The sequence below is a fragment of the Bacillus rossius genome, chromosome 6 (assembly GCF_032445375.1).
Source record: "Bacillus rossius redtenbacheri isolate Brsri chromosome 6, Brsri_v3, whole genome shotgun sequence".
NCBI classification, from domain to species: Eukaryota; Metazoa; Arthropoda; class Insecta; order Phasmatodea; family Bacillidae; genus Bacillus; species Bacillus rossius.
The window spans coordinates 32,985,450-32,998,392 of record NC_086334.1 but is presented as its reverse complement, the minus strand read 5'-3'; the positions used below and the strand labels follow the sequence as shown (position 1 = coordinate 32,998,392).

At 43.0% G+C, this 12,943-nt stretch overlaps 1 protein-coding gene across 7 annotated transcripts in view; it reads right to left on the bottom strand.

Moving 5' to 3' along the window:
* The window catches only part of LOC134533002 (mitochondrial Rho GTPase), a 45,513-nt gene extending 39,792 nt beyond the window's left edge, over positions 1-5,721 (bottom strand). For 3 of the 7 annotated variants that reach the window (XM_063370118.1, XM_063370119.1, XM_063370117.1), the window contains exons 1-4: positions 5,389-5,721; positions 5,077-5,273; positions 1,013-1,218; positions 447-497 (exon numbers count right to left, since the gene is read on the bottom strand). In XM_063370118.1, coding sequence (XP_063226188.1) covers positions 447-497; positions 1,013-1,218; positions 5,077-5,272 — 453 coding nt within the window. In that variant the 5' untranslated portion in view covers position 5,273; positions 5,389-5,721. The remainder of the gene's footprint in view (positions 1-446; positions 498-1,012; positions 1,219-5,076; positions 5,274-5,388) is intronic. The other 4 variants (XM_063370120.1, XM_063370121.1, XM_063370123.1 and 1 more) reach the window with 3 other exon arrangements.
* Between the last annotated feature and the right edge of the window lie 7,222 nt (positions 5,722-12,943).

Genomic DNA, 12,943 nt, shown 5'->3' with positions numbered 1-12,943 from the left:
GATTGGTCAAAAGGTTTGGGATCGCTCGGAAGTGTACATACAAGCCTTTGAAATGTACAATAAAAGCTTATGTTACTGCTGATAATATTAATGTTATAATTGTTAATGCTTAACAGTATTTGCTGCGAAACACCATCTTAAAGATGATTTTAGCTCTACAACTTAGCATTTAGCGATAGCGGGCGGTACCACCTGATAAATTGGAATTTTTAGTAATCTGGCACCTGCCGTCCCGAACATCCCAGATTATCAGAAGTCTAGTGTAAATATACATATCCATAAAAAGAAACACATACAAAAGCGAAAAACTGGGAGAGGGGGTCCTCTACTCACTGCTACATTTCTACACATATGCACAAATTAATTTTTTACAAATGTGGCGCCAAACATTTTTATCAACATGTGGGAATGAAAAATTATGTACCTGAAAATAGATTATAACTTACCTCAATGCAACTTTCCACTTCTGGGAAATCCTCCATTATTGCATAAACAGCCTACAAAAAAAACAGTACAATAAACAGTTGCACAACAGAATAAGCTGCAACCACACAGAGAAGTATATGGAGGGAGCATTTGCAGTCTTAAGTCAGTCACTGTTTTCTCTTACTTCTTCCTGTTATTCATGTGCCAACAAAGTTGATCATTTGTTTGTGTATGTACAGGCTATCTTCAATATGTTTGTTTGTTACAGCAAACGTTACAGGTACAAGTACAAAGGCTTTAAGTGATGAGAAACCAAAGACTATAGTGTGCTCCAAAAACACCTGGGTATTGACTCAAGTGAACAAATTTGAGTCACACCAGGGTGTTGGGATCAAACCCAGGACCCTCACGTGAGTGTGATGCATTAACGATCATGCCCACTAAATGAATTAAGGAAGGGTTATAAATATCCAACTTCTGACAATAGCGTGAATAACCAACAAAACAAACCACCAAGACTGAATTAGGTTCAACCCTATCCCAACACCATAATGGACAACATCTTCCGAGAATGCCGGCGACTCACGTCGATGGTGGAGTAGTCGACCAGGTCCACCTTGTTGCCCACCAGGATGACGGGGACGCGACAGTCCGAGCAGCAGTCCCGGACGAGCGGCAACCACCGCGTCGTCACCCGGTCCAGGGTGTCCTCGTCGTCCACCGAGTACACCACGCAGATCACGTGGGCACGCTGCATCTCCTCACACAGCGACTCCTCCGACTGCTCCGCGGCTGTGCACACCGCCACGTACAGTCACGGCACTGCAGCACCAAGCGTGATCGACTCTGCCGGACAACATTCCCTGTACAGACTCTAGTTCCAGCACACACGTTGAGGTCAGCTTTTCAGCAACAAAATTTAGACACGAGATAACCTGTCTTGAGCGTAGTACACAAGATGTGCAGACTTCTTATCGTCACAGAAAGACGATCCCTCGAATAAGGCGTAGGCAGCTTTAAGCTCTCCGTAGTTTTAAAATTCTCATCCCTCACGCCAGAAAATATGGTAAATAGCATGTTATCACCGACTGATCCTTGGTGCAATGACGTTTTCATAGAACTTAGTTACATGCAACAGGTTTAAGCTATCTCCTAAATTACTATCAATGAGCATAAAATAAAATAAAATAAAATAAAATGTACCTTGCTTATTCAAAGTGTGTCAGATACAGTAACACAGACTGCTACATTTTAAGTGTATCGTCTTGGGTACTTCTTTGAGACCATTTTCCTTGAAAATTGGTTTTATTTTTACATGAATAGGATGTTATTTATCAACCAAAAATAAATAAATACAAACTTAAATTTTTAAGAAATAATCAACTCATTCTACAGTTTTCCAAAATCGCAATCCATGTTTGTACAAATTCAAACATGTCAATAAACTTCATTAGAAATGAATGCTCTTACGACATAGTTTTGCTTCCCAGTATACGTGGCATACGTATCTTTCAGAAGAGTAAACAACGATTGCATTAAGAGGGCCAGAGTGCTACGAGCCTTCCCAGCATACAGCACTGTAGGTTCTGCAGGATGATCTACTGCTAGCAATGTTCATTTTTCCCAAATGGAATGATTGATACAGATAAATTACTACCTTTAATGTATACACCAATAAATATTTTTTAAACTTGTCAATATAAAAAATTAGTGAAAAGTCTTTAATCTGGCATTCCATGATTTGGCACATACTGTAATCCAGCTCCAATCGGGCACGTTTTTAGTGACCTTGGCCACCATGTGGCATTTCTGCGCTGCCAGTGTTCTTAATACACTCACAGTTCATCATTTTTGTTTTAATTTCAGTACAATCTTTCTTATTATCTGGTACATTAACTGCTCCACTCCCCTATTCCATGTCTTGGCTTCACTTTGCTCACCCCGAAACAGAATTAATGCTTCACTGTTTCAACAGTACTTTGAAATATCCGTACTGTTCATAATCTATTTTCCATACAGATGCAACTTTTCAAAACTTTTAAGTGTTTTGATATACGAATACCACTGAAAACATATAAATATTTTTGTTTGTTAAAGCTAACATTACATGGTTACCCACAGAGGATTTAGGTGATGAGGAACCAAAGATTAAAGTGTGCTATGAACAACTTGGGTATTGACTCAGTAATACACAAGGGTGTTGGGATCAAACCCAAAACACTCCCGTTTCACATTTTTACACTTGGTATTCCCATTAAAACTATACTGACGTCAAGCAATCCAACATAGTGCTCACTAAGTGTTATAGTTTACTATCCTCTATGTTTTTGGGTGTGATTTTTTTAGAGTTTTAAATATTTGATTACATGGTTTAATTTGTGTAACTAATAATATATTATAATTTTTTTTTAATTAAAACCATTAGAGCATAGCCCAACAGACTGATATTGTACTAGACATTTGAAAATGCTTTTCCTCTTTTTGAAAGTTGTGAAAGAGGTCATGGTAGGCAGTGGTGTGTTTTTGAATGATTTTACAGAGCAAATGTAATGTAAATTTGAGTGATATTCCATATTTATTTTAATAGTTCACTGAATTAATTGTACAACACACATTTTCTTTGACGAACGTTGATATCTGCAAAATGAATCCTAAGTGTTGATAGTAACTTAAAAAAGTGAAATTTTTTTGTCATAATTTTTTTTATGGTATTTTACATTGCTGTTGCTTGTGTTAGATTTTCATGCAAAGTACCTATATACTTTGATTTTTTTTAAAGTAAGTTTAGGTGTCCACCTCTTTGTTGTAAAACTTTATTCTTTCTTTTTCCCCGTGAAGGTAGGTTTTCACATGTCTAAGTTATCATCACAAAAGATAAGGTTGGTTGGGTTAGGTCAGCAATATTTAAAATAGTCTAAAATTATGTTAATGTACAAAATTTTCACAATGTAGTGTTAATTTATGACAAGATTCTGGACAAATAGGTAGTTGTGAAAGGTGTTGAAGTAGAGAAAAGTTGTGGGGTTTAGCAGATAAAAAAACAATTGAATTTTGATAAAAAAAAATTTAATAGAATCCCTGCCATTCATATTGCATAGTAATTTTTACAATTTATTGTCGCAGCAATATTTTCTCATTTTTTAATGCTTTTTGCTACAATCAAAATTTCCCAAATTTTTTTTTTCAAATGAAAACCTGCTCTTGTAAAAAATTTAATGTACACATCACAGTTGTGAGGCACTAAATTCTCTTCAGTTTTATGTGGCATGTATATAGTTTAACCTGCTACATTATTCCAATTACTGACAAAACAAGTTTACATTTAAACCAAGTACAGAATGTGCAGTCGGCAGTTGGCAGTCGGCAGTCGTGCAGTCCGCAGTCCGCAGTCGTATAACAGCCACGCCATGTTCACAATAGACGGCAGTTTGCAGTCGGGGAGGCTACGCATTTTGGCTAGCTTTCTACGAAAGAAATACCAAGTTGTAAGCATACAAATATACATATATTTCACAATTCAAAATCAATAGCCAAGGTAGGTATTGTTTGATTCATCAGTGTAAATAAAACAAGTGAAAATGACACGTAACTGATCAAAAGTAAATAAGTAGGGATCTTTCTAGTCTATTGTCGCCGCTACTACAAATGTCTAAAATTCGTTTGGTATGGGTACAGCAAATTATAGTCTTTGTTTTTTAGATCATATAGCCACGGCCTTTAATGCACTAGGTCAATTAAAAGTTCGTGATTGATTTCTTCCATGCCAAAAATATTCCAAAATATACTAAAAACGCATGTACATATAGCTGTGTTTACAAAACTCTTCTTCATCCCGTATATATATACATATATACACACACACAAAATGACGTCGACAAAATACTGCGATCTGATTGGCTAGCAGACAACTTGCAGTCGAGCAATCGGCAGTCCAAGATTAAGTTTGGCGATCGCCGACTGCAGAGTTGCCGACTGCTCGACTGCTCATTGAGAAGTTTGAAAGGGATATGCGTATATTAATATCCGACTGCACGACTGCGAACTGCAGACTGCCGACTGCACATTCTGGACTGGGCTTTAGAGCCCGTCTACAATAGTCCGAACCTGTGCGTGGTCCGTGTCCTTATCCGAATGTGAGTGACGTCACATTGTCTCACCGAAAACTGCCCTGTCCACAATTGCGATGTCCAATGTCCCAATGTATTGATTTATAAAGTTGTCACCAGAGCGCAGTAAAAGTGCCAAACCAAATGTTTTTTTGTTTATTGTTTTGATGCTTTGTAGTTTGAGATTGAACTTATGAAAGTTGTGGGAATTCAATATTATATATTTATTCAGTAAGGCAAAGTGGCTCTTCTTGACTTACAACACCTTCAATTTCCTTCAATAACAAAAACAAACACCACGTTTTCAAACGGGAACCGGAAATTCAAATTTTGTGAGTGTTCTGTTCTTTTTCTGTGTCCGAAGTACACAGGTTGGGACAAAAAGTTTAAATTGACGAATGTCTTCGGACCAGGTAGGTTCGGACCTTCGCCCACTTGACGCATGACGTCAGAGGGTCACGTGGACCAATCAGCAACGAGTGTCCTACGGACACAGTTTAGGACATTGCTATTGTAGACAGGCCTTTAAACACCCATAACCAACCTGAATAGTCAACAATGTGAGTAGGAACTTGTTCTGGGGTGACATCCGCTGGAATTGTTATTTCTTCCGCTTTTGATGGAACATCCTCAGGAAATTCTTCACTAACAAGCGAAAGTATCAAAGATGTTTTACCCACACCTCTATCACCAACTAATAAAATTCTGACACTGCGACGCATTGAAGACTTTATCACCATCCTAAAAAATACACATATTAAAATTATTTAACACCTGCTTAAAGAGAAATCATATGCATGTACACAATTAATAGCGTTTATACAAAAAAATTAATTTAAATTTTTTTTTAACATACCTGTTATAAATCAAATAAATAATACATAAAAATTAAAACGCTCTCTCGAGCAGAAAATTGATCACACCCTAAATGTAAACAAAGCAGTTTCTTCGACTTATTACATGCTTCCACAAGCGTAACGTAAGAAACACAGTACTGATTAAAATAAGAGGCACACAATTTTTTTATCCAGCCTTCTACACTCAAATCTCAAAGTACTATCAAATATAAATTAATAACGGTCACATTTTAATTTAAAGCCTCCCACGACTCCATTGCATCCAAAGATTACGAAATCACTGCTTCTGCTGCTTCTCTGCTTTCATCACGTCTGTGACTAATTGAAAATTTGTGTAACCTAAGATATGTTTTATTCGCTGCCTATTTTTTTCCCTAGCAGATAGAGTTAGAAACTAAATCAAAAAGTTGGTATATAAAGAACGACTTGAGAGACTTATGTTTTACCCGGCAGAGAAATTGACTTCTTGAAAAATACAATTACCGGTATAATTAAGATTCGTCTGAAGGTGAAACTTTTTGCAGAATACTTCAATGTAAGAAGACTAACAAAATGTATTACAAATAATAAATCTGGTTCGGTTTCTATTTCTAAATATGTTAATTTCTAGACACATTAAACGAAACATTTAGCGGCAGATAGTGACACATCTAGACACATTTAACGCCTTCGCTTTTAAGCCTTAAGCCATTTGTTTTTTATTACACTTATTTTAAATATAATTTCTGTAAATTAGTTTTTTAGTTCAATGTGTAAATATTTACAGTTTCTTTTGTCAGTTTAGCTTAAGGCGGTGCTATTTCTCCTTCCTCGCTTCATAACTTCACCGGCAGTCTTCAACAGGCTGCCGTCAGGGTAGATGTTTCGTCCCGCAGGTAGCCACCAACGTTGTTACATTGGTCACCTGGTAATATAAACACATGAACATAGACATTTTTGCTTATCCCCCCTACACGTCCATTCACCATTTATGGTGCCGTGCATAACACAGCCGTTAATTAGATTCATTCACTGTGTGACTCTTCCACTAGCCATCTTCAGAATATAAATTTTCTTAAACCACACGTAGGTCTGCCAGCTTTTCAAGTAATATTGTTTCAGTCCAGTTAATGTAGTTTGTCAGCGCTCACTGCAGAGCCCGAGATACATGTTTTAACCACCCTCATTTATTAGCAAAGACTGACGCGAGGTCTCATCATTGCAAACCCCAATTTATAAATTGGGTTCCATGTTTCGTTAATTCAAGGGTTAATGTATTTTGCACCCCACAAACTGTAAATCTGTAAACCAAGTCTCGTGTGATTAAATCACCGTCGTTTCTCAAGATGTTCCATTTTTATTTCTCCAAATTCAGGAGAGAGTACTTAGTTCCAGCATTTTGGCCTTAGCAGGAAGTGTGTAGCAGTACAACAGCAAGGGACTTCAGCACTCAAGTGTAGCCTACAAGCTGAGTAGTTCACATGGGGGGGGGGGGAACCCACCAACACATCAGTGATTAGATATTACCATCACCCGGCCTCTGTAGAAGGCCCTGGAAATACCTGACGAGCGCTACGAGCGTCGCGGTGAGGCTGTTGTCCCGGGGGGGACACCAGGCTAGTGGGACACTTGGCCATTGGTGATGGGTCGCGGGTATGCTGCCCCCGCCACGCCACGGGGAGCCATCAACCTTTGTCTTCACTGAACTTCCTTCTGGTAACTATAGTCAAACTTCAAAACCTTTTTTAATTATTCCCTGTGTGCGCCCGGTCCTTTTCCGGTGTAAGGCCTATCCCAGCCGCGTCAACAGAACACGCCCCACACAACACATTACGCGGGGCAGTGAAATATACAGCACGGGCCGACTCCCGCCATACCAGACTTTCAATTAACTGCCGAGTGCACAGGCACTGGCCACATCTAATCGAAGACCTTAATTAATTTAATAGTGAGCCGCGGTCCACACAGGTGGGCATGCGCGTCGTGTTCACAAATTACGGGATTGGCCGACTCCAATCAAACTCTCTCCCTCAACCTCGACTGGTTTGAGGACGTAACTTTAGTGACGGCGTGTCAGAGCACTCAGTGTATAATGATAGTGTACTTTATGTAGGGAAATCGTGTCACTGTAATTTGCAAGTGTAAATGCCAGCGTAATCAAATGTCCACTCCGCACACTCCGTGTGCGACGTGTAAACGTCCGTGCAAAACCGTGTACGTTATTTGTGAAGCTCCCCAATCCAGTTAGGGATCAGCATCCTATGCTGTGTAGGGCCAGTGGTACAGCAGGCATTAGGGACCCCTAACATCACGACCACTGCCGCCGTTCCTAGTGGGCCACGCCGGGGCCTTCGTACCTCACGACCCACCTCGTGGCTAACCACAGAGTTAGCCTGGCGCCCTCCCGGACACGTTTCCCCGCAAGAAAACAGCCTTCCCGCTAGGAACACCGCCGAGTCTCGAACACGAGAACCCGGGCGACGGCAAAGTTGACGTCGTTCCAAGTACTCCTCCGGCTCGTCGAGGCCATTATTGCCTGTTGCTGCTTAAGGCTTGCGTGTGCGCCGGCGCCCGTGCGCAAAATTGTAACAAATGGCTATGGCCGAGAGGGGAACACCCTGCAGAGGCACCACCATAACAATGATGTTCCTTTCATAAGGGTTTTGTTTATGTAATTATGTGAGTGTGTAAATATATATTTGTGTTGTGTACCTGTAGATGTGTTTCCCAGGCGACTGAGTCGCGTCTCCCCGCCTGTGACCATGTGGGCTCCACACACTCGCCCACAAAGGGAAGATGGGGGATTCATGTGCGCGTGGCAAGGGGGGAAGCCGCTGAGACGTCGCGAAGCGTGGGTCGAGTTAGTCGCCTAAGTGGGATGAGAGAGTGCTGTCGCGAAGTTGTGAGTGACAGTCGAAAGGACACTGTCAGTCGTATCACCGTTGTCACGTCCCCGTCATTCGCGTCTTCGTCGGTCACGTCACCGTCATTCGAGTTGTCAGTCACGTCACCGTCAGTCACATCACCATCAGTCACGTCACCGTCAGTCACATCACCATCAGTCACGTCACCGTCGTTCGCATCGGCAGTTACATCACAGTCTTTCGTGTCATCATCATTCACGTCACTATCAGTCGCATCACTGTCGTGTCACCGCCAGTCAGGTCACTGCTAGTGTCGTGTCACCGCCAGTCAGGTCATTGCTAGTGTCGTGTCGCGCTCAAATTGCATGGAGCCGGGTTTCGCCCTGATGGACTGTCTCAGATGGGGGCAGTGACAGCCCATGTACAGTATGTTATGTTTGCAGTAAACACAACTAACGTCATAAACTCTTTTATTTCACCCGAGTTAGGCTAGTTCCCTTGCCACGTGGCACGAACCTTCTCTGCTGGAGCAGCTGGGCAGCGACTCCGAACCAAGGGACCGGCCCTAACGTCAACAAAATGTTTGTGGCATCTCTATACCTACACTACCTAACACTACATGTGATCGGGTTGAGTGGCGACATTTAATTACATTCTCAAATTAAGGAGGACAATGCCCTTACATGTCACCTTACTTACAAGCCTATGATACTGGTGGTCCGCGAAATCTGGGTGCTCAAACTCCTTCCAATTCAGGCCGACCTCCGTAGCATACTCAGATGCACATCAGCTTATGTTGCGAGGGGTTCTGGTTTTGAGTTCCAGGTAAGGCATGGGTGTAAATTTGAATGCATATATTTGATTGTGAAACATATGAAAAAGAGATGCGAGTAAGGAAAAATTGATCAATCGCAGTTGGCCACATGGCATTGACGATCTCTGGGTTGTCTCGAAATAAATATAGGTGAAAACTCTGCCTGGTGAATTCTCAAAAAGAGTCCTAATCACATGGCTAAGACAGCAAAAAAAAATTAATTTGGTTAGATTGTAAGACTGTGTGGATTTATTGTAGGACAGTCACTCTTATATATTGTGCTATATAGCATCCAGCCCATTACGTTGCGTTGCCCGAGCACAGCCCTGCACACTGATTGAACAAAAGTGTCTTAGTTGTGACCGCAGATACTATATTTACTATGCTGTATAACAGAGAAATGTCCGTGCGTATCAAAGCGTAATTATAGTGATGCAGAAACATTTAAGAGTTTGTTATGTGGCTTATGTTAACACAAGATGAATACATGGCACGGATCAATCAACCCTACAAAAGACACTAACATAAAAAGATTCTGGTTTGGACACGTGCGCGACGGCTACATGATCAGCACTGTGCATGCATTAAGATTCAGTTCGCTAAGTGGAATACTGATACATCGGCGCCGGCGGTGCGGTACAATGCGAGACTAATGTCTGCTCTTAAACACGGGCGAAGATTCTCGCATGCACGTTCCACAAGTGTGTAGACGTGGCCTACGGAAAAGTCCTGTGTGAATGAATGATAATGTAAGAAAGTTTAAGTAAGCATGTGCACTTATCATCTGTATATGGCCCTGTGAATGTGAAGAAGGAAAACTTTCACGATCGGGACCTACTCTCGTGGATGGACCACACACATGGCCCTTCAAGTACTAAAGAAATAAGTGAAAACTCGCGAACACAGACTGGCGAATAATGTAATTAAGCTAAGCGGTGAATTTGGTAGAAACTACTGATGTCCCTCGGCATATGGTCCCTAATTTCCTGCCTGCGAAAATGTCCTGTATTGCCCATATAGCTCTCGTCGGTGAGGAAGTGAGTTCAAGCCAATGTGGCCGGGACCGGAAAATACGGGACCTTGAGGGACTTTCACGTGGGTAGGAGGAACAGTAGGTAGTTCAAAGGATAATGCGATGATGTCCGTTTTCACAAGCCCCGTTTTATTTCCGTATAGCAATCCTACCGCAGCCTGGCCGGCACATCGCGGAACGAGCGTCCTCCGCCCCGTGGCTAAACGTACCGGTTACGACAGTTCCGTATATATACACAGCGCGTACGTGGCCCGTCACGTGAGTGGACAGGGTCCAGTAAATACTCGTACTGACTGAGAGAGTTCAGCTATTCGAAAGGCAATTACACGGCCTATGACGTATGCAGCTACAGTACCAAAAAGATCCTTAAAACTGAGAAATCTCCAGCGGTATAACGAATGCAGATAATAGCAGCTCGGCTGCCGAGACAGTCCCGTGACGTTATCACTGACTGCGAACTCCGAATGCAGAAACGCGTCTCCCGAGCGGAGCGGAGCGGAGCGCACATCTGCTTGCTCTCGTGTCTGGTTCACCACTTCCCTCCCCCGCCCGCTAGTGGGCCGAGGCCCGCGGGCTGTGGAGGAGGGGAGGGGAAATCAGCCGGCGTGGGATCAGCCCGCCTCGCGGTGCGCCAGGCTGCAGTTACATGGCTGACATAACACTAGCATAAACACATAATTATTAAGAAAAGACATGACCAGTAATTAATTAATAAAACAAAAACACCAATTGATAAATGAATAACAGATTAATGATAGGCGAAGTATTTGTACAATATTTACACACTCGTGGAGGCTCGTGGTCACTTAAAGAAAAAGGCATAAAACATAATTATATACAACATCCTGACGTCCGCTGACGTGCCAGGGCGCACGCGGGTGTGTCCCTGTTCGTGGCACTTCAAAGTCGGTGCACAGGGGGGGAAACATATCTCCCTTAGGCCCACGTCGGCGGACAGGTACGGCCTCTTCATCTAGGAGGCTACGACGACTGTCGTCACTATGCCGTCGTCCGGGGTCTCGGGCTCGTGTCCCGGTGCGGCTCCTAGCGAGAATGGCTGTTGTTGATGTAGTGTTTCCGGGTGGGCGCCAGACTAGCTCTATTTCTAGTCGATAGGTGGGTCGTGGGGTCGGTTGCCCCTGCGTGGCCCACTAGGACCATCGGCGGTGTTGCGTGGGATATGAGGGATTCCCTACTTGGTGGTGGTTGGGATTTGTATGGTTAATTGATTAGGCGCTGAATTAATGCGGCAAATGATGTGCGTCGTTTATTCATGCGACTGTGGGCTTGGTGTAATACCATGGATTACACACCACGTCGTACAGAGGGTGACGTCACACAATACATAAGTTACAAATACACAAAGTTATTCTGAAAAGTTACGTAATGAAGGCGTGGCACAAGTTTACTAAAATGTTACGTGGTGGCGCGTTGCACAAGTTTACTCAAGAATGGTCCAGGTTCAAGGCGTCGCACAAAATTACTAAAAGGTTACGTATTAGCGTGGCACTAGGCGGTTCTGAGCATGGTTACACAAAAGGGGGTTGAGGACGATTGGAGGCGGCCAATCCTGTATATCTATGTCTCGAGGCAGTGTTCGCGTCCACTGTAGTGGAGCGCGGACCGCAGCTAAATTCGTCCAAGTTCCCTTACGGGGTGTTGTCAGCGCCGGGGCGACTGGCTTTAATTCAAGTTCTGTTGTTCGGGAGGCGGCCCGTGCCGTATACTTAAAACTACCCCGTGGACCAAGTGTGGTGCAGGGGGTTTTAAAATTTACACGGCCGGATTAAGTCCTGGACTGAAAATTTGGACCGGGTACGCACGGAGAGATTAATAAAAAGAGGTTTCGAGGAAGTGACCATAATTACCAGAAGTGAGTTCAATGCAGACAATGGATGATGTCTCTCCGTGGGACGTGCGTCCGCCCCGGTCCGCGAGTCTTGCTGTACTGCCGTCGTGTCATGGCGTCCGGCCGAGGCTCGGTGTCCCTCGCGCCAGGGTTGACCTCATTACGTTATTTTCCAATTTAACAAGTTAACAAGAGATTTTAAGGGCGCTAAATTCCTACATTAATTATTAAGGCTAAATTAACATTACTCATCCCTTCTACAATTTAGAGTTAGTATGTTTACGAATTATGTTTTTTAAACCATACGTCACACCAGAGACTGTTCGTCTCTTGCCGGACTGCTCCGGTGGGGGGTAATAACGAAAAACAGGGGGATAATAATTATGTCACATGAAATACTTAACTAATCTAGGCAGAAGGCCGCCAGGGGAACACTCACACACGTATCGACACATTTTTACACGTGAGTGCCCGGCACTCCTACGTCGCACTTTCATTAAGCGAACGTTTAACTTATACGTAATGTTGTTTATATTCTGTGTGTGTTTTATCAAAGTGATCGACTGTAATGTCGGTCTGTTTATTATGGTGCCGTGTTCTACCTTGTCCGCTGGTGGCTCACCTGATTCGGGTGGGCCGTGGCTATGGGTGCATTTCGTTAGCAGGAACGTATACTGGCGGTTGCAGGTCGGGCTTTGGGGTGGCCTTCGGTCGGCCGATGTCAACTACACCGTGGTTGGGGCCAACTACGGGTCAAATTCAAAAGGATTTGAAAGTACTTACACTATTGCGACTAAGAAAGATGAACAATGCTTGAGGACCCATGGTGCGTGTGTGCTCTGGCCTCTGAGCCGGTCAGACAATGACTGGTGCACCTACGGTGGCTCCGCGCCGCTGAAGCCCACGATTCCCGCGTAAAGCATGGTGAACACGAGAACTATTCGGGCTCGGTGTCGAGGCCTAATCGCACATTGGATTATTTTAGGTTTCTTAAAAACTAAAAAGCATTAAATTT